This window comes from Amblyomma americanum, chromosome 4, assembly GCF_052857255.1.
Source record: "Amblyomma americanum isolate KBUSLIRL-KWMA chromosome 4, ASM5285725v1, whole genome shotgun sequence".
Taxonomy (NCBI): domain Eukaryota; kingdom Metazoa; phylum Arthropoda; class Arachnida; order Ixodida; family Ixodidae; genus Amblyomma; species Amblyomma americanum.
The window spans coordinates 136,990,707-137,016,342 of record NC_135500.1 but is presented as its reverse complement, the minus strand read 5'-3'; the positions used below and the strand labels follow the sequence as shown (position 1 = coordinate 137,016,342).

Below are 25,636 nucleotides of genomic sequence, written 5' to 3'. Positions count from 1 at the left end.
GTCGTTGGTTCAAGCTCAAATGAGCTTTCATGAATGTCGCCAATCTCCATGGCGGAGATAATCTGCATGAAGAGCGTTTGAAACAATGATGAAACAATAACAGGAGGTCAAGCACATGCTCACAAAGAAATTGAACAAATAACCCTCAAGCTATGCTTTCTTTCAGGGCTCTGATAAGTGTTGTCCATGAAAACATTTATGTTTACAGTGGTGAATCATTTTTTGCCTGCCGTCGCAAGAGTGTTACAACCGAAATGAGCCTCTGTCCATTACACCTCAGTAACAAACAGAGCTGTGATCACCTGCTGATATGTTTTAACTTGCCACTTAGCGTGATTTACAAATCGTGTATTATTCATATGTTTGATACACCTTCATGTCATAATATATATAAAGGTGTTGTCATCCAAAATAAACGATACAAAGCCTTCGATCAGCAACTTATGAACAGTGGTTTGTTGTGCAGTGTGGCTTCAGACTCCAACCAATAAAAATTTACAAATCTGGTATTATTCATATGTTTGATACACCTTCATGTCATAACATATGTAAAGGTGTTGTCATCCAAAATAAATGATACAAAGCCTTCGATGAGCAACTTATGAACAGTGGTTTGTTGTGCAGTGCGGCTTCAGACTCCAACCAATAAAAATTTACAAATCTTGTATTATTCATATGTTTGCTACAACTTCATCTCATAACATATGTAAAGGTGTTGTCATCCAAAATAAACGATACAAAGCCTTCGATGTTGAGAAGTCATCCTTGCAGATGGAGATTCATATTCTTCCAAGAAAATTACCTCTTCGACAGTGCTGACAGGTTGGCAGCTGCTCTCTTCCACCAGAGAGCGGTCGTTTACTGGCAGGCTTCCCAAAAATCTGTGCAGCTCCCAGTAGAATGTCCAGGGTATGGCACCCTGGCCAGTGTGCTTTCGTGACCACCTCCTGCAAACAGTCCCATGAGCACTACGATCCCAACACTCAGGTAGTCAAAAGAGTATCTCGTACAAATGCCCATTTTAACTGCTGCTACTGAATAAACAAGGCTACTGCGGCAAGTACGCATTTTCGCACACTGCACGTTGTGTGAAAAGCAAGCTGCCCCAAACCCAATGCAGCAGCCGCTCGCGCATAACGTGAGTCAAAACTATGCCTCACCTGTCGCATGTTTTGAAAGCTGCCGCGCGGTTATCATAGCACAAAATTTCGCAACACTTAGGAGTCTAATATAAATCCGCGGTATATATAAAAGTAGCACTTGGCTAAGTTCACTACTCACCGATATTCTGTTGTCAGGTTTTCTATTTTTGAGTGCACCTGCTCCTTTGTCTTTGCGATGCCTTGTTCGGCCAGTGAAGTAGCAATGGCCTCGTAAACGGGCCCGTTCCGTTTCTCGCCGCGCAGTTCTGAGAGGTGGTCTTCCCAGAGACGAATAAGTGCCCAGGTTTCGCGCTCCGGCCAGTGGGTGCGCGGTCCTCTCGTTTTTTTTGCTGAGCACTTCTGCGCGCCCAACTCGGCTGTTGCCTGAGCGGCCTCAATACTACCTGCTTCCATTAAAATTTTGTACAAAATTAAAATTAAATACGGTTAAAAACAAATCACTTTAAATATATAAAGGAGTTCAACTACATGCGCGCGGGAAAACAGAAAACACAAGCAAACGAAAAACACGCACACAACAAAGAGCAAACGAAGAAAAAACAGCAAAGCGAGATGCGCAAGCACGCCTGTGTCGGTGCGGCTGTTGAAAAGCGTTCAAGTCCTTTCTTAGCAGTGTGGATGTCTTTAGTCATAGCCTCCTCTACGGTTAAGTGCACTGTAACGCAAAATTAACCATTAAATAAGATAAATTCGATATTTTTTTTACGGTTTCAAAACTAAAAATTGCGTCAATTTTTTTACTCTTTGAGCTCGCTAGCTGCCGCTGCCGTCTGGGTTGCTCCTTTAAGCAACTTTAAGGCCGCTGACGGCCGCCTTTATTGCTACGGGCCTTTATCGGTGTCGATGCTTTGCCGTGTAGATGCGCGTCACGCGCCCTTGGGGCAAAGGGCCTTAATTTCTAAGGCCTTACAAGTGCCCCTGTGACAGGGGTATAAGGCCCGTTTCGCATGCTGTGATTTTCACCTGCCGACGCTGCGATTTCCGTCGGTCTGCGGAAGGAAGGAGCGTTAAGGCGGGTACACAATGGCGAGTCGCGGGACAGGTTTAAATCGATTTGTTACGTTCCCTCCCCGCTTTCCCAGTTCGGAAACCGTACTAAACGACTGAAATCAGTCGCGCGATGTCTGAGACCCGACAGTGTGAACCCGCCTTCAGTCTAGCTGCATACGGCTTGCGATGGGTTTCCGTCCAGCTGGGATTCAACTGCAGCGATTGACTAAATGGGGAGCACACGCTGTAGGCGCTCAGTCACACTAGGCGTTCATTTACCCGTGCCGAATTGGACGCCTTCCGCCATGCGGGATTCTTTCTTAGCATTGCTGAGCAGGCAACGGCCGGAAACGTTCGGTCATCGTCTACTGCCCTGGCCATGCAAATGGTGTCGCGCCTTGACGGTATTATTTACGGGAGGGTCTCTTAACAAGTGCGTCTGGAGGGCGGCACTCCTCGCGGGGACACGGTCCGACAGCTGCTAATCCTGTCTGTGAATCTTGCTTTCCACTAACATGTAGCAACGCTCACATGAACCACACAGGGGGCCGGTCACGGACTGGCCCGCGGACCGGTCACGTGGGGTCGACCGCGCGTGGCCCGGCCGGGTCTGGCCGGCGACAGCGTCCACACGACGGACCAAAAGAGCAGACGACAAGGCGGGCCAAGCCTCTGTGATCAGCCTGCAGCAACGCTTGTCTCACGCTTCGACATTTGGCGGCGAGAACAAGCGGAATCCGGGGCCGCGGCAGTGATTCGGCCTAAATACCCAGCGGAAAGCTCCATCGGTACGGGACAGATTTATGCCGCGGTGAGGAGGAGGTAGCATTCCCACGGAGGCAACTATGGCGGCGCGCTTCCAAGCTGGACCACTCGCTAAGGACTGGATTCCTCGTTGTTACTGCCTTTTTCGTTGCGTTCACTGGCAATAAATGGCGCACCCATTTCTCGCTTGGTCTCACCTCGCCTATATGAAGACGTATGAGTAAAATATTTGCTTTATTTTTTATTTAGAGTGACGATTGTGCCCCTTCTAGGCTTAAGCGGAGCGTATGTTTGTTGACAGAAATAGTTACCCGTCCTAAAAACTAGATGGCGCCACAAGGCTGAGCGTATCCTTCCGTGTGTGTTTGCATACGCTGAACTAAAAGTGGGAAATGTGAGAAGTGCTGTAACGTGCCGAAAAATACCTGCGTTTAGCGTATATGATAGTGCGTACGCTTATGGCACGTAGACCGCATCAATTGTTCTTTTCTAACCATATCTGTGTACGTCGCGAGCGCCGACGTTGCTACTAATTTCGCTCGCTGTCGCCGCCGAATGCCCGACTATGAACGAGCCATCAAGCTGTACTAAGGCTAAAAAGTGAAACGTAGCGCCGTCCGACCACGTTGACAAGTTAACAGTGGAAACAAAACTACTTTCGCTGGCGTCGCCTCGACTGCCGGGAGCACCGAGCCGGGAAAGACCAGTGTGATGTAGTTGCCAGACTGGATGTGTGCGAATAGGCTAAAAAGTCCGTGGTCCACCGCCAGAAAAAATGCTCTCGCATTTCTCGCGCGATCCGGCCCGCGGACCATGCGCGGACCTCGCAGACCGGAAGCGAAACCCCACGTGATCGCTAGTCCGCGGGCCAAAACAGGTCCATGGTCCGCCGTCTGGATACACCTTTACTGTCAATCGCCCTGTGGAAACTACCGGGGTTGCACCGCTGCCTCTTACCCCATCACTTCTATCTTTTTCACCTCCCTCCTTCCTACGAAGCGTTACAATAGAGACCTTTAGAATAGGGTGACCCTATCGGCTAGGGGCATAGTGTAACCCTATCCTAAAGGTCCCTATTCTCTACGGATTGGTAAGGGGTTCCCATTGAGTACGGGGTGGCTTCTATGACTGCTTCAAATGGAATGTGAAAGCACTGCTTTCAGTTTGCATGCCATATTCACACATTTAGCTCCGTTCATGTCATGATTACGTGACCTTTTACAGGTCAACTTTCTGCGGCACTGCAGCAGAGACTAGGAGGAAAGGGAAGGAGACAGGCCTTTATCCACATGCCTTGGGGAGTGGGTTGTTCGTTGTTTGGGCCGGGTGTGCGGAGGTATGACAGGGAGTCACCTTCCAGTGACTCTAGCGAAAGAGGGAACGGCAAGGGGACAATGGCCCGTTTCCTCACTATTCCTGCCTAGCCTCTGCTGCAGGGCCACAAAAAGCTGACCGCGAGTTTAGTTGTTTCCTGGCAAAGCGTATGTTTGTCGTAGTATAGTAGTTGCATTCAAAAGGAGTCCTTGTAGCCAAGCCTGACAGGAAGGGGGGGGGGGGGGGGGGGGAAGCAAACAGGCTGCCCGATCACGTGACCACCCCGGCGCACATGACAGAGCCAAGGCTTCCGGAGAAGGTATGCTTGTGCTCGTAGACATTTCGCGTCCGTGCAACAGAACGCGACCTGGGGAACGGGAGCAGGGATCTAGCACAGACTGAATCTTTCTGTGCGTATAGTCATTATAGCATGGTAGCCAGTGCGTTGATTTATCGCGTCACCGCTTGCGTAATCGCCTCTCAATCTCATTCTACTTACGGCAGTGCCTCCCGTGAAGGCATTTTCAAGTGAACAGGGAACGCCAGGCGACAACAGAGCAAGAATGTGTCCGCTGGAGCTACCCACGCAAAGGCGGTGACTCGCCACCGAGTTCTGGAGAAGACAGCAGCAAAATGCGGGGAGAGGGGGGGTACAGACCGTTCCTTTCGCCAACAGTTCGTCGCTGCGGACCGCCGAGGGAGACAGCATGCGTGAGCACGAGGCCCGTGGAGGAAACAGCGGCGTCTTTCCTTCCTGCAAGGTATTTTCACCGGAGGCAGGCCGCCCCTTTTGGCGCTCCTAACAAAGGAAACGCACGTGAAGAAAATCCCGGACACACTTCCCCCTAGACGACGAGGTGACGCTTTCCTCGAAGAAGGCGTTTTTTTTATGTTATTCCTTCCAGCTTCGACCTACAAATTTAACGAGTAAGTGCGAGGTCAAGTAGACGATACTGTTCTCTTTTTTTTTCTCTCCTTTCCACCAGTTAAAAGCAAAGGGACCAAGCAACCAAGCAAGGCTGTCGTTTGTATCCCTTCGTTTGTCCTTGTACATTTCGCGCAAGACTCGATACATTCAAGAATGTGGCAACAAGCCCAGACCAAGGGTTACATGAAGCGAGTTCTGTACGACAAAGGCGCACAACACAGGAAGGCACCAGTTTTGGCGATCGCAGACATGAACGCAAAAGGCGTCAGGCGATCGATGCTTAAAACTCACATGCAGATTGCGAGAAATCAGAGGAACAAGCGGGAAACTACACAGCTCATCCAGTTCACAAGTCGGATGCCACGTCTGTAAAACAAACGCTCGCCCATATGCGACAGCAGCGCGTCATATTTCCTAGCGTACCTCGCCGAGCCGGAGCGCCACCGTTTACACGCACCACGTCGTCTGGCGGGACGGTGGCGCCACGCCCAGAGCACGCCGCGGAGGAGCCAGCCGCTGCCATTTTTGTGCCCGATGTACTTTGTTACTCGGCTGCAGCCAGGGCATTATAAGCCAGCGCTGGTGAAATGGCAGGGAGGCTTACGCATAATCGAACTGGTTACGCGCCACCTGCTTCTATTCGCCGCGGAAGTCGATTCGCTCCCTCCCCTCCTGGCGCATTTCCCCCGTTTACATGAGTGCGATACGCCAACAAGCTGATAAGGTGCGCTGCTGTCGCATTCATGTAAATACGGCCCAGGGGAGATCCACGCAACACAACGCGCTAGAGTCGTGCAACGCTTCGGGACACCACGGAATGGCGACCAACGACTGGGAACTGTCCTGTTGGGGACCGTGCAACGTGCTGCGACACAGACCAGCGTTCAACCGAAGAACGACTGTACAGAAAGCCGCAGGGAGGCTCCAGTACTGTAGAAAAGGCTGCTCTCGTGCGGAAAGTAAAGTGTTTGCCGAATTTCTTTCCCTGGTGGATGACCTCAAAGGGACACTGGAGCACTTTTTGTGAAAATCGGGCTTGCAGAGGCGTCCTACAGATTTTCATGCTGCGTACACGAATACCCAACCCAAATTTAGTAAAAACAAGCGCGAATTGTCTTTTTTAGCAGAAATATGCGGCCGCCGCAGCGGGGCACACAATGGGTCGCGCCGCCGTCTCTGATTGGTCGAGGTCATGACGTCCCGTTGAGGAAAGGAGAAGCTGCCGAAATAGGTCCGGCGATGCGTTCCGTGCATGTTTGTCATTTTTCGCACGCGCTAAAAGAACACGGACAAAGAAGGAACAGACAGGTCGAGCGCTACCTCCAACTGTTCATTTCATGAAACCGGAAGTGCTTTATGAAGTGGTCAAAGGCTACTATATGACACGGCAGACGACTGTACGTGCGCGATAATAAAGAGCAGCTGCCGAGAATGACAGAAACCAGAAAAACACGTGCAATATTACGTTCATACACTGAGGAATGCGAGTTCTTTTTTTGACAATGACGCGGTGTCATTAGAGCCGAGTAGGGGCCTCCCCTAGTGTTAGCCAGTTACACCTTTTTGTTCTTTAACCTTTTCACCGTTTTCAATTTGTCTCATGTATATCAAAGTGCTTGCAATGTAAACATCTCGTATAATACAGTCAATTCATACTCCCCTTAACGCCTGCATTCTGAGTCGTCGCAATACCGTCTACGACGGAGCACCCCGGGTGCGGAAAAGAAGTCTGCGGTCATCCAACAAAGCAACCGTCTCGGGCGGTGGGCACCTCTGGTGCGGAGAAGAAGCAACTCAAAGAACCTAGTAAGGACTGCAGCAAAGGAAGAGACCTTACGACGAAGAACGTTTAGTGTGGGTTTGCGGTAACTGCGTTCCCGCGGAACGCAGTTACCTTCTCAATCACGGGATTACGCCACACGCCCGCTACTAACAAAAAAAAAAACAAAACGCTTCTTCTGTACTGTAAAGTAACTTTTACAAGCAAATATGCCATAAATGCATATTTTTGTTCCTTGAAAAGCCATTCCAGCTCGAGATTTAAATAGCACGTGTATTACATGTGAACACCATGGCCAGCCAAAACAATAGCACAATAGTGTGTTTGAATTGAGCACTTGGTCACACTTTTTCTAATCTCCTCATACTTGCTTGTTTTTACAAACTCGTCTACTTTGAAGTTTTAGCTGTGTGTCGATACTTGTCGACACAGAAATTTTTAGCGAGATCACAGAACAAACAATACCTGGAAATGTCGTCGAGTCTGCCTGTACAACGGGACCGTTGACCGCGATGATGTCGTCTCGACTGGGATCACCGATCTGAGCTGAAAGTTCACCGGCACCGCATAACATGGGTAAGCTGCGATTCAAGCAAACCTTCGCTGGCAAGACGTGCAGTTGTAGCACATAGTGAAGTTGACTATGAATCTACGCTGTAAAATATGTCGTATAAGACACTTGTACACCATTCGGCCCCGCTGCGGAGCTGTGCCTCTTTGTGAGCGAAGAAATGGAACAGATTCGGAGAGCCCATCGCAGCTTACGTGAATTACTCGCGATAAGAGACTGCGCGTCAATTCCATAACGCTATCTCCGAACACACGAACCCGGGCCGCTCACGCAGTTTCTATAAAAACAAATGCCTCCCCAAACTCGTCCATCACGATTATAAACAATGATGTCGCAGATGAAAACGTGAGCCGCGATTCAAGGGGCTTTTCCGAAAAAAAAAGCGTCCAGAAAGCACTCTACAGAAATTTCAAGTCCGCATTTTGGAACATGGACCAAGCATGAAATCGTCCTTAGCATTCCCCTCAACTTTCGTTCACACTACAACCAGTTCGGGCGACAAGTACGGTTCTCGTTCCACTCATGAATTTTTTTTTCTTCATTCGAAAGTCTTATCGGGGGTGAGTGTGACCGCCTGTATTCTCAAGCCACCTGAAGGCAATTCAATGGCTTATCATCGGCTCATATAATAAAAGGCACGAAATTGCGCCCAGCACCATGACACGGACGTAGCCAACACATCAAGTTGTACCATTTTTGCACGACCGCCAATTGACTTGAGAGGCATCTACACCACCCGGCACAAACCAGGACTTGGACGGGACAGCGAAGACCGCCGAAAGGGGGCAATAAAAGACCTCGGCAAAATGCTTGGGGAGGAATTCTTGGCAGCCAGGCGCAGACTGCTCGCAACTGCAGTTCCAATTGCCGAAAAAAAATAGTTATAAAAAAGCGCAGCACAGCCACGTCGGTCGCGTGCGGAGATACTGAGCGAGAGGAGATGAGGCAACCCCCTGCTCGTTGGCCCGAAGCCAAGAGTGCGGGCGAGTCAGTGCGGCGCAGGCAGCGTTGGCGACGAGAAACCGTGGCGGCTGCGCAACAACCCCCCCTCACACACACAAACACACATGGCACGCACGCTCATGGCCACTGGCGCGGTTCGCAGACGTATCCCGTGCTCTTCCTCTCCCTCCTGCACGCCGCCATGATCGAGGAACAGTCCCCCGCCCTCGTCTTGGAGCCGGTCCAACGACGACATCGTCTCGGAACCATGGAGGCAGAGTAAGCGCCGTCCCGGGTACGGGCGGGCTCCAAGGCCACGACAATGACGTAGACGAGCCAGATCTGTTTTCGCTGCTTTCGAATCTCGTCAAGATAGGAGGCTGACCACTGCGCCCAGTCGGCGCCTTTCAACGCTGACGACAGCCAAGGTCCAGTCTGTTGGAAGGGCGAAGCAACGCCGGTGCCCGATCAGGTGTTCCTCCCGTATTCTACTGCCTCCTCCGACCAGCTTACAACTTACCGGCGATTATACTCTCGCTAACGTGGATGATCAGCACTACCTTATCCACGTGGCGCCTTTGCAGTTGTCGCATCTGCTTCAAGTGCTGCTGCCACGCATTAGTGGGCGACCGTTGCTTCTGTTTTGGCAGGCTTACAATGAGCGCTTGATGGTGCGAGAAATGCGCTTATAATGAACTGTGACGCGTCTCCGACCTGCTATAATTCATCAAGCTCAACCAGACAGGCAATTCTGTCCAAATGTTTACTTTTCAGGTAAATCTGCTGGCATGCACTTTAGCGTCCTTTCATGAAGCACGTCTGCGGCCAACGTACCAGGAGGATTGGTCCTATGGTCGACGCACGTCACGTTAGTGGCTCCTGCCACCGCATACGCGAAGCGTTCAGAGCACGAAGCTCCGCCCATGGCTACATCCACGGACCTCCCGCAGTGCGGCCTATTTGCCACGAGACGCCGCTCGTAGCTTTGTTATTAGAGGCTTCTAGAATAGGGTGACCCTTATAGGGTGACCCTTAGCGGGGCGTCAGTGCGTAGGCACAATGATAACGCCTCTCCCTCCTGTTACTGTCCTGCGAATGAGCATAGCACCCGCTATGCCCGTAACCGATAGTGTCGCCCTATTCCAAAGGCCCCTATTGTCCTGCGCGTGCGCACTGGCACCCCGCTACTCCCCTACAGCCCTAAAGGCTGATCCACAGTACGAACCGTTGGCCCGCGGACCAGACGTCACGTGACGTCTTACTTCCGGTACGTCTGGTTCACTCTTGTGGGCAAACTAGCATGGCGGATGACCATGAGCATGCCGATTCCGATTAACGCCAAGTGAATACTAGAGGAGAGGGGATTACCGGAACAGACATGAACGCGACCTTTGCCCCTACATGGACCAGGCCAGAGAGGGTTCGCCAATCGGCCATGCGCATGCCCCGCGGAGCGGAACGTCACGTGACGCCTGGTCCGCGGGCGAACGGTCCGTCGTGTGAAGCGGCCTCAACCGATAGGGTCACCCTGTTCTAGGAGTCCCTATTACTGCTACTGCGCAGTGGCGCTTTGTGCCGCGGTAGCCAACCATTTCAGGATGTTTTCTTCAGTGGCGTTGCATGACGTTGACGGCCACAGCCCGCCTGATGAAGGCGTATTTCGCGCGAGGTACGGGCTATGTGCACGGGTGGCCACGTGATCGCGGATACACTGCCGTCCTTCGCCCTTTCCTGGCGACCTAGCTCAGTCTCCCGCCCCGTTTGCTGCCGCGAACGCTTTCTGATGGCTCCGACCACGAACGCAAACACGCCTTCAAAACCGGAAACCTCAACTTCAACAGTCGGCGCTGCAAAAACGCGTAGCAGCCAAGCCACAAACACATGTATAGCCAGTCACCGAGGTTGCACTCCGATAACTATAATGACACCGGATCGAAAAAGTGAGGTTCAGAAACCGCTGCACAGCTGCCTGAATTCCCGTGAGAAGCCCGTCGGTGCCGTCATGTGCCACGTCGGTTCAAGGGTGCCTGAAACAAACCGACGAGATTCCCCGCGGTGTTGTTCTTCGACCCGGTTGAAAGCGTCGCTATAGGTCGAGATCAGAAATGCACTGAAACACAATGAATAGACGCTACGAATTTCCACAGCGAGCAACAACGCCAGCCGTCCGTCTGGATTTTTCTGGCATAATTAAACGACAAAGGAAGACAAGTTCATCGACACGAATTGAGATTTCCAACAGGTTTCAAGTGAGTGCAAGCCACGGGTGCATCACTCACGTCCCCCAACTCCTTCCACCAAAGGGAGAAAGGTCAGTGTCCCCGACTGCTGTCTCGAGGATACGGACTCCTAGAAACTGACTCCAGGTGGCATACAGTGATCCAAGAAGAAGGTAAGCGCCACCTTAACGCAGCGGTGCTACCAGATGCGCGGTGTGCCATACGCTTCCAGCTTGAAGAGACAATGCGCCGTCCACGCACAAGTTCACAAGTCCACTCACAAAGTTGACCTTTGGCGAAACTGCACGGAGCTATCGTACATGCTATTGCACCGGGAGCTTTTAGGACATGAGTTCGCGCAAGAAGCGAGAAAAACAAAGGACGGATAAGACCGTGGTTGGCGAAACGCAGATAACGCTGCGCCATCGTAACCACGACAGCGCAATCAGTTAGTGCAACCGTCGCTAAGGCGCCGCGTTCTGGCTAACGCACCGTTCCCCTACGGGTGAGGTGACGCCGCGCGCACTCGAAGCACGGATGACACGAGGCCGCGCAGCAGCTGAGCCACCAACGCTCGCGGCTAAGAGCCTGAAAGATCGTGCACTGTAGCATATAGCGTCCAGATCAAATGTGCCCGCTCACCCAGAACTTTGTACGGTGCACAGCTACCCTGGCGCTTCAAACTCAAGGTCTCCTCCGCGAGAACAAACGCTCCACGTGAAGCGGGACCGCGCGCCGAGGTTATACGCCGCCTCGAGCCTATCGGCCGCTCAAGCATGAAATGCCTGAGGCCGCCCCGCGCGACGCTGACGACGTGGTTGAAGGGCAACTGCACCACTTTTTGAGAACTCCGCGACATTCTGGAATTCAAATCTATAGATAGGCTGCAGGTAAAGCATGCGAAGTGTTTTTGCAAAAGCGCTTAAAACAGTGACGTAATCGACGACGGAATTTTGGGCTTGTCCTCAAAGTACCGCAGGAGTGCGGGAAAGCTCGGTGTGACGTCACGGAAGGTAAGATTTCAAATTACTGCTGTCGACAACCACATCCTCGTTGGATGCTGTCACACAACGCTCGGAGGGCTTCGCCTGCGGTGGCGTTGGTATTTTTTTTTCCTCCAAAGCAAGCTTTATGCGTTGGAAATATACGTGTACCTTCGATGACGTCATCATGCGCCCCCCCCACTTGGCGAGTGCATCAAGGACTCTCTCCGAGGGAGGAAGGCGGTGATTAAATTCCAGGATGCAGTCTCCACCAGCATAGGGCATGGGCAGCAAAGGTGCCCCGCAAGGAGCCGCACTGTCCCCCTTCGTATTTACCATAGCGGTTGGAGAATGATGAACAAGATCCCCGATCTAAAATTCAGCCCATAAACATGTGGACGAATAGCGGTAGCGACGCGGAAATTGAGTGGAGTCTGCAAAGGGCAGCAGACGCACTGGTGAAGTAGGCGGCCGAAAGAGGCCTGGCGTGCTCACCGCAGAAGTCAGAGCTCTTTGTGTATGATAGCGACGGCAGGAACAAGAGAGAAGTGGACATTAAAGTGGTGGCGGGAGGCCTGGAAGTGCCCAGCGTCGAGGAAATGAGGATCCTAGGCATGTTTACCAACAAGGAAGGCAACGACACCAACACCGTAGAAAAATTAGCCACATATGCAGACCAAGTGGTAGGCGTATTCAGGAGGGTATACCGGTAAAAGCGAGAGGACCAAAAGAAAGGAATCTCCTGAGAATGTCGCAGGCGTACGTAATAAGTAGGATCTGCTACGCGAAGCCGTAAGTACCTAAACATGATCAAGGCAGAAATTGAGAAGGCAGACAGAATGTTGAGGAAATGTGCCAGGCGAGCTCTGGGACTCCCCATATCCACGTCGACGGAGCGGCTAGACAAAATGGGGGTGCAACACAATAAATGGGTTGAGCTAGCAGAGGGGGTGAGAATATCCCAATTAGAACGGCTCGGCCAGTCTGAAACGGGCAGGACAATACTCCAATGGGTAGGAGGAATCCGGCCAGAAAGTAGTAAGCACAAAGTGGTAAACATCCCGGCAGGAATCAGAGCCAAGGTATGCGTCCCACCCATGCCGCGGAACATGCACCCCGAGTATAACAAGGAAAGGCGAGAACATAGGGCTAAGGCCTACGAGAGGGAGATGAGGGAGCGACCGGCTGACCTGGTGGCTTATGTAGACGCGGCTTGCGGACAGCTGTATCCGCAGTGGCCGACGGGGCAGGAGTGCCAACGGTAGCGACTTCGAGCCGCACGAGAGATGCCAACGCGGCGGAAGAGCTGACGACAGCGCTCGCTTGCGTCGGTACCAAGGCCACGACGATTTTAAGTGAAAGCAAGAATGCAGTGAGGAACTTCGGGAAAGGAAGAATCTCGGAAGAGGCCAAACGCGTCCTCGAGGCGACGCCGATATAAAGTAACATAGAGATCATATGGATACCAGCGCGCGAGCCTTGCAGGACATGAGGCTGCACACGAGCTTGCCTAAGATCTGTCACCGGGCGGCCGTATACAGCAGCCCTCTCGCATAGACGCGCCTTAGCATTCGCCGCCTCGCTCACAACCATCGACAGGACACCGACGCCTTCCTCGCCCAGATGAAATGCACCTATACCACCCCCGGTCTCCCTTGCAAGCACCCCGATTATGCGGGCCCACACGGCCCGAGCTTGACTCTCTTATTACAGATTCAGAATTTAGCGCCGCCCTATCGAAATTACGGAATACCGCTCCCGGAGACGATCAAATTACCTATGCAGCTATCCGAAATCTTGACGATGCTTCTATATCTGACTTAGTCAACTACTTTAACGAATGATGGGAGGCAGGTACTCTCCTTGCCTCGTGGAAGCATGGAAAAATCATCTTTATTCCAAAACCCCACAAGCCTATCACCCTAGAAAACATCCGCCCCATTTCTCTTACATCCTGTCTGGGCACGGTCTTCGAGCACATAATTTTTGCTCGGCTAACAACGTACATGGAAGACAACCACCTTTTCCACCACAGCATGCTCGGCTTTCGTGCGCATCTATCTGCGCAGGACGTCCTACTTCAAATTACGCATGACGTTCTTGATGATATCATCCCCCACCACACTAAAGCTATCCTGACAGTTAACCTCACCAAGGCATTTGACAGAATTCGACACGATGTCATCTTACGGGAACTGCAGGCTCTACAGGTAGGCCCTAAAACCTACAACTACGCTCGCGCCTTTCTCTCGGGCCGCACTGCCTCCCTGCACATAGATCAGCTTACCACATCCCCTTATACACTCGGAGAGCTCGGAACCCCTCAAGGGGCGGTCCTTTCTCCCCCTTTTTTAACGTTGCTCTCATCCCCCTAGCTCAATATCTGGCTCTAATCCCACACCTAAAGCATACCCTGTACGCTGATGATATTACCACACCGACCACTCATGGCTCTGACGGGGAAATTGAGGAAACTCTTCAGTTAGCAGACCACACCATCTCCTCTCACGCGTCATCCATCGGGCTCGAATGTTCCCCATCTAATTCCGCGCTCTTCCTAATTAGGCCAAAATATGGAGCTAACTCGCCCATCCAAATCAATTTAAAAATATCCCCTATCCCCATCACACCCGCCCTCCGCATCCTTGGCCTCCACTTGGAGGATTCTGGACGAAATGAACATACCCTTAAAAGACTCAAGGCCTCCACGCAATCCGTGTTGCACCTTCTACGCCGAGTATCCTCCCTTAACAATGGTTTAGACGAAGCGGACATCATGAAAGTAGTGCATGCATTTACGCTTAGCCGCGTTCTATACGTAACCCCATATCTCAAATTGAACCGCACGGAAACCGAACGCGTGAGCGCTATGATCCGCCTTGCGACTAAAGCAGCCCTAAACCTACCTCGTAGCACTAGCACAGCCAAACTCCTTGCACTAGGCATGCATAACACCATTCAGGAACTAGTTGACGCGCACCTTCAGACACAGTACCTTAGACTTGCCACGAGCGCCACTGGCCGCCATATACTCTCTTCCCTTCGCATCCACATACCCGCTAACCAGTCAACCCTTATAGCCATCTCTCGACACATCCGTACACCTCTCGTTGTGAAACCCGTTCCTCGAAACGTCCATCCCCAATAACATATCCCTCGCCGCGTAGCTCGCGCTAATGACCTCCATAAGTATTACGGGCAAGCCCACTATGCCGTTTGGGTCGACGCCGCATGTACAGCGCATGAAGCGGTAGCAGTTGCCTACAATCCAACCCTACCCCACACCCTAACTCACCGTCTTCTCTCGGGCTCTACGCCCGAGGAGGCAGAGGAGACCGCCATCGCCCTAGTCCTTGCACATTCGGACGCCCAATACATCTTCAGCGACTCCAAAACGGCCCTGTCCAACTTTGCCAGGGGCAGGATTCACACCCCTGCCTGGCAGTTGTTGAACACCCATACCCCAAGTTTACCGCGAAGGGTAGAGCTCCAGTGGGTGCCGGCTCACTCCGGAAACCCTGAAAACGAGGCAGCCGATAAATTGGCCCGAGGTTTGATTTGCCGGGCTCAGGACAGTCTCGATCCAGGATTCTCAAGGGAGCGGCCGCACACCTTTGCGGAGCTCACGCAAATACCCCGTTTGGACCGTCGGACTTACCCCCTCCCCATCCCTCTCTTACGCACTCCCAATCCCAACAGATCCTTTTCAGACGCCTCCACACCCGCTCTCTGTCATCCCCTCAGCTGTTATCCCACTATTGTGGCACATCCCCTGCATGCTCCCTATGCGGTGACCCTCACACCACACACTCCCACATCATTTCCGGCTGCCCCGCTGACCCTTCCCCGCAGGGACAGCACGCCATCGCGAGCTGGAAGGTCCTGCTCACGTCTGCAGACCCGACATCGCAGCTTGCTGCGGTTACTCGGACTGCCGAAGTCATGTCCCGACATGACCTACATGATGCAGTACGTGTGGGACCGCGAAGTGGCCCAGGGACCCAGCAGGGTCTAAAACTCCCTTGCGAAATAGTTTTTCTGCCTGTCTGTCTCTCGCATAGACATGAAAGATAGCTTGATTTCATACCACGGAATCACGGAACATTATAAGCTGAGCAGAAGGGTCTATTTGCCGCCCGACCGTTCCCTCGGAAACGAGGAGGCAATTGCGTGGAGAAGACAAGGGGGAAATCATATAAGTCCCTTCTAGGTATGCATAACAATCTCGAAAGACGAGAAACACCAATATTGCATAACGTGCGGGGAGAGGGGCACTCTCGACCACGTAGTATGGAAATGTGCTGGCAGCCCGGGCGCCGAGCAAAAGATAGAAAATAGAGAAGCCTGGGAGACCTTGCTGCGGAGCGAGGACCCCGCTCAACAGCAACAAGCCAGCTGCCTGGCGGCTGAGGCGTGAAGCGTCAATGCATCTTCACCAGACCTTAGTTTGCGAGGCTCCTGAGTAGGGCTCCCTTAGGCCTGCGTGCCGGGGGGTCCAAAAAGGAGTATCATTTCAGTGTAAATAAAAGGTCTGATGATGATGATGGGCGCTGTGCGCTGCGAAGAAGCTTGAAGACCATCGTGGTTTTAATCGGCGATTACGTCACCATTACCAATGCTAGACTTCGCATGCTTTACTTGCAAGTTTCACGCATTCGACCCCTTTAAGCTCGTTGATTTCTAAAACGTATGCAGATGCCCTTTAAGCTACCCCAGGACTGCGACAGCTCGTTGCACCAAATACGAGGTACTAGACACTTTCAGCATAGCGTGTGCCGTGTTAAAGTTAGCGTTACTTGAATACTAGGAGCCCGTCCACCGCCAACGCGCATGCGCAGATAACACCGAGGGCGCCAGATGGCGCCAGGTACCCAGCAGCTGCACGCACGCCTGCCGCATCGGGACCAATCAGCGCGTGCTCACTTTCAGTGGGCGGGATCCGGTACTCCGGTAACGGTAACACGGTACACAGGCTGCTAAAGATGTCTACCTGTAGCATAGCGCGTACCGCTGCCGCTTGCTGTGTACCAAGGTCGCTTCATATTTGGATGGGCGTGGCTGCTTCCTGCTTTTCTGCTTCCCTCTGCGGGGATCACTGCTTAGAGCCGGGGGGTCCGAAAACGGCAGCACAGCAAGCACACACCAGGCTGGTCTCTTCGAAGCTTGGCGGGTAGGACTTGACTGATGAGTAGAGGTGGTTCACCACGACACTACACAACACAATATGAACACCGCACTGCCATAGAGGGACGTGGATGGGAAGGTTGCCCGCACAGCGACTGGCCGGTTATGGTTGGGGAGTGGTCCACTGACAGCGCTTGGAGCACTGAGCGGGTCACTCTTAGGAATACATGTGTACCCTTTTATTGGTCCATTCAGGAAATACAAAAAATAAATGAAAGAGAGAGGGAGCCCGGACCAGCAACGCTTTACCGGGCTTAGAGCGAATACAAAAAAAGGAGCGAAACGCTAAAAAATCTTTAAAAATACCAAAAAAAAAACCGTGAAAAGCCAAAGTCACGGAACAGTCAGCGGCACAGACCAAAGTCACAGAACAGGACAGAAAAAAGGGAAAACCACAGGCACAGCACAGTGAAGGTCACTCTTACAGTCAGGCAGTCAAAGCGCAGTGAGTACAGCACGACGAAAAGCAGAGAAGTAAATAAAAAAAAACGAACAAGAAAAAACTGCAGTCACTGTCACAATCAGACAAGACACAGTGGGCAGACCACAACGAGAAGCACCCAAGCCCTACAAAGGAGCACACAGCCCTCCTACCTGTGCAAAGGTGATGACTGATGACACAGCACAAACCCAACAGTCACAGTCAGTCAAATTACAGTGACAGGCCACAACGAGAGGCACCCATGCCCCACAGAAGAACACGGAGCCCTCTTCCCTGAGCAGAGATCAAGCCACAGCAAAGATAATACCACAGGCACAGCTGGTCCAAACGCAGTGTCAGGACATAGCGAGAGGCATCCATGCCCAGCAAAGGAATACAGAGCGCTTCTCTGTGCAGAACTTGAGCAGGAGAAATGAGAGTGACGAAGAAACTCATCGGGTATATGTAGGAATTGTGCTGCTTACGGGGTGAACCATTTCAATCAGAAGAGCACAAGCAGCAGGGTTTTTCAGAAGAGAGAAGCAAGTAGACCGTGCAATGTCGGATGAGCAGAGACACTTTAAACGGGAAACGAAAGGAGCAGTAAGGGAACAATTCCGGAAGTAATGACTGACATCGTCGCACAACGTACCTACCACATGGACAAGTTGAAGATGGAGGTAGGGCAATTTTTTTTAAGTAGAAAGAGAATCTACCATGCCCAGTGAGTAAAGTAATAAGAGGATTCCTAGGTAGACGGATGGGAGGAATATTGAGCGTATCAGGCATCCAATTAAATAATTCTGTACCGGCATTATTCTCTTGCCAATAAGTTCGCCATAAAAGAAGTGAGGGATGGTGTAAACGGGGACGCATGCAACGGCGCGAAAGGGTAGAAGTGTGTAAATGGCCATATTGCCCAGCACTGCCAGCAGCCTGGTCGGCTAACTCATTTTCGAAAATTCCAGAGTGACCCCGGATATGAAATAAAAAAGAGACAAAAGAAGGCAAACGATAGAGATATTTCTTAATAGAAATAATTGTCGGGTTAAATGAAGTAACTAAGACAGGGCAGAAAGCAGAGATAGAGAATCATTGTATAAATAAACGGGCCTAGAAGGAGGGTTATTAATAGCAAACGCAAAAGCAGAATGGAATGCTGCAAGCTCCGCGGCATAGGCACCAGAGGGTGGTTCTAAGGATATGCGACGAACGCATAAAATATTTTGTGCGGAGCTAAGAACAAAAGCAGCACCACCACAGTGATGAGTGAATGACCTGTCAGTGTAAATATGCAGCCCGCGTTGACAAGAAAAGGCCAAGGCTTCCTGATAACTAAGTTGAGCAAAAGAAAATTTAAATTTCAATGAGGGATGGTCAGACCAGATGGCGCCAAGTTCCCGTCAGCAGCAGTCTGCAGCGCGCGCGCGCCTTGAGTGTCGGCACCAATTAGCGCGTGCGTAGTTGAGGGCCGCGGTACGCGGCAAGCGCTACGCTAAATGAATCTACTATCGAGTGCACGGGACGTCCGCTCTCCAATGAAAGGACAAGAGCATCCCACGGCAGGCATGCCCTTCGCAACTCGAACTGCGTGACTCACCAAACAAACGTGCACCATCCGCCTCAAGAGTTCGATACCATACGATCTCTGACCTAATGGAGGCACAGTCCGCATCCAGTTAGCCCGTCCATCACACACTATGAGAGCCTCACTCCAGAGCTTCGATACCACCAGGGAGCAGTGCCTTTTTTGGCCCACCTCCAGTAGCGGTTCACGCAGTCAGCCTTTCGCCACTCTCGGATGAAATAAAATGAAATCTTTTATTTACCACCAAACACAGATGGGGGGATTTTAGAAAAAAAATCTGTCCTTGGACAGCTTGACGGCTCCACAATCCCTTATTTAGGAAGAGTGGCAGCATCACATATGCAAACATATTCTTCATACCCAAACATACATACATACATATTTAATATGATGCAGATATAGTACTCATAGCACAAATGTAAACGAAAGCAACAGCGGAACTTATTGCTACAAATGCAAAAGAAAACAACAGCAAGGCTAGACAACATTACGTAGAAACCAAATACATCTGCCGGAGATCTTTGTAGGATGCCGTGGAGAGATCAAAACGGGCCGAATTATAATAATTTAAAAGCGTTGGTATAGCGTACTTAAGGCACTGTTTGCCGTAATTTGAACGTGACACCGGCGCTGACCAATCCTCGAAGTGTGTCTCGTAATCTAACTTGGAGTTCTGCCCTGTAATTGGGATAGGTTACGTATACTGTTGATATGCCTGTGGATTTCCTGTTTATATGCACGACTAAGCGATATCTATACAGATTGTAAGCTGGAATTACACCAGAGTTCTTAAAGAAAGTTGATGTGGAAGCAGTATAAGAAGCATTATATGTGTCGCAGATACTTTTTCTGTAACAGGTGGATGTGTTCTATATTAGTGGATGGTGTGTTTCCCCATACTGGCAATAGTTCAAGTGTGATTGAAAGGGCAAATGATAAAGCAAACGTTTGATGCGTGCGGGAAGGACATATCTCAAACGACCTATTACACCAGTTATTTGACTTATTTTGCTTAGACCACGCTTGACGCGATTATCCCAGGACAGGTTTTCGGAAAAGGTGACACCCCGACATTTGAAATTCTCCACTAAATCGATGCATCGTGAGTTTATCACAATATCTCGTTGCGGAGGTTGTTGTTGTGTGTTGTGTTTTATGGCACATAGGCAACTGAGACCATCATGCGCCAAGAACAAGGTATAGGAAAAGTCTTTTGTTGAATATTATAGAAATGCAAGAATCATCCCTCCTCTAGACGCCCTCAAACGTTAATATTACCCAGTGAACACATACACAACTTTTATAAATGGCTACAAGTAAAAGCTTTAAAGAGGGCCGGGTAACCTCAGTAGCTTTCATTGGCTGCGCAAGGATATCGAGACCCCCAGCCAATTCAAAATAAAAGCGTCAACTTTCTTCTCAGGCATGAGAAAGTAGTTGAGGTGTACTAAAATTCAAACAAACCAGTGGGAAAAAATTTAGAGTCTCTTGAGAAATCCCGTTTCGTTAAGAAAGCTAAAAACACATTATATATCAACAATTGCATAATCTCCTAAAAGCAGTGCCGGATGATAAGGAATGCATTTATTATAACATTCAGTAAAATACGTTTTTCTTAGTCCTTCCAGTTCCACACAAGAGAATAAAATGTGGTTAACCGTGAGTCCATCTCCGCATTCTTGGCAAACAGGTTTGTCGTTGCGGAGGTGTGTGCTTGTTTTTCGGCCTGAATATAATCGATGGGATCAGGGTAACGCCGCCCATCTGGGCACCTCATCTTTGGCCTTCTGGAAAGGCATGTGGGACAGCGCCAAGCTGGACGAATGACAAAGGATAGCAGCAATTATCTGCCACTCGTTAGCCAGCGATGCCTGATTCCATATCACGCACTAATTAGTCAGAGTCGGTATTTTTTCGGAAAGTCCCTCTGCACCTACTAGCTTTTGCCAACACACAGTAAAAGACAGCGGAGCAGAAAATTTCACGTATCTGCGTACGCGAGTGTCAAAATGCGAGCACAAGTCACATCATAGTAGGAAGAAATGCAAGAGCACGTCACGCGCTACTCACTCGGGATACTCAGGACACGGGGTCGCTTTTGGTTACCGCGAATAGATGTCCGCAAAACAACAAGGCGAGCGCTCAATCAATTCTGATCTGAGAAAGGGAAACCTGCCTTCCCCTTCTGGTTGAGCACTTCGGAATATAAAAACAAACAAAATAAATGGACTGTTCCACGAAAGCTTCCACACGCTCGCGAGGCATGGTACATGCGTATATAAACAGACACGGCAACCTTGAACGCGCTACGTGAAAAGCACGTTAGAGCCGCAATGGTCTCAAAAGCACCCCCCCACCCCCTCACCCCCCTCACTTCGGCGCGCGCAGGCTAGCTCGGCCTGCCGGAGGGATATTTATGGGAGATCCAAAGACCGCCGGGGCCCTCGAAGCGCCTTCCCATTCGGGCTCCCCGGGTCTTCCCGACTCTGGCTACAAGTTAAGCTCACCTCAGGACCGTCGTGGCTGCTGGCACTGTCCCAGCAGCATCGTTAACTGCGTCCGGAAAGCCCCGAGAATGTCCGCATTCCCTCACGACTGTCTGCTGTACTCCCCCCCTCCCGCCCATTCAATGCAGAAATAGATAGCAATCTAACTCGAAGGCCACATTTCCCCCGCCTATTATACGCCCACACTGAAGGCATCACCTGGATAACAACCCCCGCCCAAGGTTCTACCCCCATATTAACAAAGAGCGCCTGCCCAGGTAGGATGATAAGTTATAACCAGGTGAGCTTGGAAGGACACGAAGATAATTAAAATAAACCAGTATAAAAGCGAACGAAAAAGAATACAGCCTCGATAGGAATAGAGAGGGGCGGGGGCTCCTATTTCTGTCCTTAATTTCTGCCCTTAGACCGATCAAGTTACCCGCAGCGGAGCCTTCTTCTACAACTCCCTCCTCCCGAGCACGATCAGACGGGAAATCAAAATTCACCTGAAGTAGATCTGACTTTGCAGCAGTCGCACCCAGCCAACAGCCAGCGCGTGTGTCTGCGAACTCTCATTGAAACTTCTGGGTCCGCAGGCCTCCGAGACACCGCGTGCCACTCTGCCTGGCCCATCGGGACTGGCGACACTCGGCGCGCTTTGCGATAGCGCGCCGCTCTTCCAACGGTAGCGGCGTTTCCGGGAAGACGCGGGCTGAGACCAGTCATCGCGCCTCTAAGGGGCGGAACCGGGGTGGGAGGCTCTCTTGGCTTGGTGCCAGCCCCAGCGAACCCACGCCGGAAACCCGATCGCCACGGCAGCCGTGACGTCAGCGTATCTGGGGCGAGGAGCCTCGGGGGTCCGGTCCCCTTAGCGAGAAATTTCCGACAGGAAGACCATGCGAAACCCCCTTTCCTTTTTCGACCAAGAAAGCGCGAAAAAATAAGTTGCGATAATCGCAGAAATTTTCGAGGTAAAAGGATGTCGGAAATGGACATACCAAGTCTCGGAACTTGGAACATCCCGTCACCGGAAATAAAGCGCAGAGTGCTAATTGCTCTTACTGAGACATATCAGTGTAATATGCTTGCAATTTTTCCCGCTGCTACGTGAGGATCGTCACCTCCCTGCGCTGTCTGTTAATTGTTTTTGTTTAATAATGGAGTAATTGCTCAACGGCATCCACCCAAGCGCAGCCATGCGGCTTCAAAGGAAAGCTATACACAGCTTTCTCAGAAACTTCGCAGTTAAAGAAAAATTCGTCCTGGTCCGGGGTTCGAACCCAGGACCACCGCTTCACCGGAGCAGTCGCTGTACCAATATGAGCCAACCAGGACGGCAAGCTTATGGTAGGGCGAGAGCGAATTGATCCGTGACTCGAAGCGAGACCAGTGTTGGTCAAATTTTTAGGAGAATCCCTCCCTCAAGGGGGAGTATGTTTGTAATAAGGGAGTAATTACTCAATGGCATCCACCCAAGCGCAGCCGTATACGGCTACAAAGACAGGAAAGCTATGAAGCTTTCACAGAAACTTCGCAGTTGAAATATTCGTCCTTGTCCGGGGTTCGAACCCGGGACCACCGCTTCACCGGAGCAGCCGCTCCACCAACTGAGCTAACCGGGGCGGCAAACTTATGAGAGGGCGAGAGCGAATTGACCAATAACCGCAAAGTTTCTGAGAAAGCTGCATATCTTTCCTTTGTGGCCGTACGGCTGCCCCTGGGTGGATGCTACTGAGTAATTACTCCCTTATTACAAATATATTCCACCTCGGAGAATTCCTCTAAACATTTGACCAATTACGTTTTCTTCTGTCGTCAGTGCGTTTTTTTTTTTTGCGCTGCGTTTTTCCTCTCCTGTGTTTTCTGAGCAACATGTCCACGAATCGCAACAAGCATGCGAGCTAGAGATACCGATACTTTGTGCACATGATGGCTGCTCAACAAATGAAATGAAATCATTTATTGGCACAGTATCGCAGCTAATGACAGTATATATAGAAGAGAAATGCAAGAATTACTCGCTTCGAGAACCGGGCACTCCCACGTTCTAGCATAGTGTACTGCCTATTGCTGAACATATCATTAAACGCTGAATGAGATAAAAATCGACGAGGTGGGGACAATAACACTAACACTGAGTGTTATTGTCCCCATACGAGCTTAAAATATAGTGCGGTCTGGCGGCAACCACAGACAAAATGCTACATCTCACCCAACCTCCTTCAGCGCTACCACCCTGCGATGACCCTCCCATTCTGCTCAACATGTGAGGCGGCCAAGGCCACTCTAATACACTACCCGTGGGAATGTCCCCAACACAAGGAAGTCCCCCCCCCCAATCCCTCTCCTCATGGGAGACCGCTCTGAGAGTTGCTCAAACGGCTAGCGAACAGAGCTCTCCGCGAGGCCCAGGCCAGTGGGCTCTTGGACACGCAGGGAGCCCACCCCTGAAGAACTTTTGTTCTCTCGCTAAAATAAAGTTGTTGCCACCACCATACGAGGTTTGGGCAGACGATACAAGATGGGTCAGGGACGCATGCGCCCCGGACGTAAATTATTTTGTGCATAACTGTTATTTCACGGCCACACCGCATGAGACAAAAAAGCGCGCAGCGGTTCAAATGACACCAAACGTAGAATAGAATAAAATTTCAAAATATTGCTCGGCTAGACAGTTTCTAAATTAACTGAAATGCCGATGAAGAGCTGACTGCGCTTACGATACGTTGCCGCGAAACTAAGCGACAGCGAGCGAAGACGCCGACCTTTTTTGTTTTTTTTTTAAAACCTCTGCTCCTTTCCTTAATCTCCTCCCATCACGGTGCTGTCCAGGAGTCCACCCACTCTATGGCTGCTACCCTGCTGTTGGACGCGGGTTTCGGGGTGGCGACTTGACGGAACCACGGTGAAGTCGACCAGGACCAGGACAGGAGCGCCAGCGAGTAGACGAGCACGTTAATGGCGAAAGAAGACGACTGCGTTTATTTACATTTCGCACATGCGTAAAGATCAAATGTGAGAGTCTCTCGGCCGCAATCGTTGCCCAGGGCTCTCATTCCCTAAAGAACATAGGCCTCGACGAGGAAGGAGTGGACTGAGACGGTCACTTTTGCGCACAATCTCCCCCCCCCCCCCCCCCACTTATGTGCGGACACGCCCCCGTTACGTGTTGAGCCTGAGGGAGAGGAGGATGCCATCAATGTAGCGTATGCTGCGGTAGGTCGGCACTTGAGTTGTTCCAAGGCCGGCTGGTGGCCGAGACGTGTTCCGGCACCTGTGCTTCACAATACCCGCCGCGCGATGCACGCACGCCGGAAGGGAACCACCGGAAAAGAGACCTTTGCCTCCAGAAATGGCCGCGGGAATTGGGGAAACGGCCGCCTGCTCAGCGAGGAGGGTTTCGGCAAGGGAAGAGACATCGGAAATTAAACCCGTCGCTCTCTTGGGTCGAAGACGGCAGCACTCCGCCGCGGCAAAGCTCCGTGGCAACCCGGTCATCTCCGCGCGGTCTATTACTGCAGGCCTGCATGGGAGCAGTCGTCGTCTAGCGGACAGGGGGTGCTCGGAACCTTTACACAGACACGCACAGTGCTTCCGAGAGACGAATTTTGCCGATTACAATGAAGGTTGCGCGAGGCGCGAGCTGCATGCACGGAGCGGTCATGTGATCGCAGGAAAAAGCTATACGCATGATCGGTGGCGAAAGCTATCCCACATACTAGGCGTTTACATGAGCCCCATAAAAGTCGGATCGAGTGGGCTGTCGGGCTGAAAACCGGCTTTCGGGCTCGTGTACGCGACCGTCGAGTCGGGATGGGCCAGCCCCACTGCAGAGCCTGGGTTGATTCGCAGCCGCCTCCGCAAATTACACTTAATTCTCTTTCACGCTTGGGGAGAGCATCTTCTGCAGGGGAGAACAGAAGCGGGCGCCGGTCTACTACTCGCGAGAATCGACTCGCTAGTATCGAGTTCATGTAAGCAGACAGTCATTTAGTTGGGTTGACCTGGCTCAACTCGACGCCTGACTCGACCCGCCGCTGTCGGGTTCATGTAAAGAAGGCTATATACAGCTCTCCCTGTAAAAAGTGAAATTCGGGACGCAACCTCAAGACGCGAAACGGTTTAATAAGTCTACGGCCTGAAAGCAATTGCTAATCAATATAGTTGCGGCGTATGCATGTGCAAAACTGGCCGGCTTTGCTAGTTAAGCACTAAGCCTAAACATTTCCCGCATCCCGTGAGAACGCTGAAAGGGCGCTCTCGACGTTCCACGCCGCGACGAAAATGAAGCGCGCTGCA

General features: G+C 51.3%; 1 protein-coding gene across 5 annotated transcripts in view; it reads right to left on the bottom strand.

The window, feature by feature from the left end:
* LOC144128414 (E3 ubiquitin-protein ligase TRIM33-like) overlaps nt 1–25,636 on the bottom strand; it is a 178,161-nt gene that overhangs the window by 95,184 nt on the left and 57,341 nt on the right. For 2 of the 5 annotated variants that reach the window (XM_077661799.1, XM_077661800.1), the window contains exons 1-2: nt 21,844–21,986; nt 7,406–7,486 (exon numbers count right to left, since the gene is read on the bottom strand). The exons of 2 other annotated variants lie outside the window; for them this stretch is intronic. In XM_077661799.1, the coding sequence (XP_077517925.1) occupies nt 7,406–7,486; nt 21,844–21,970 (208 nt within the window). In that variant the 5' untranslated portion in view covers nt 21,971–21,986. Of the gene's footprint in view, nt 1–7,405; nt 7,487–21,843; nt 21,987–25,636 lie in introns of those variants that run through there. One more of the 5 variants, XM_077661801.1, reaches the window with a different exon arrangement.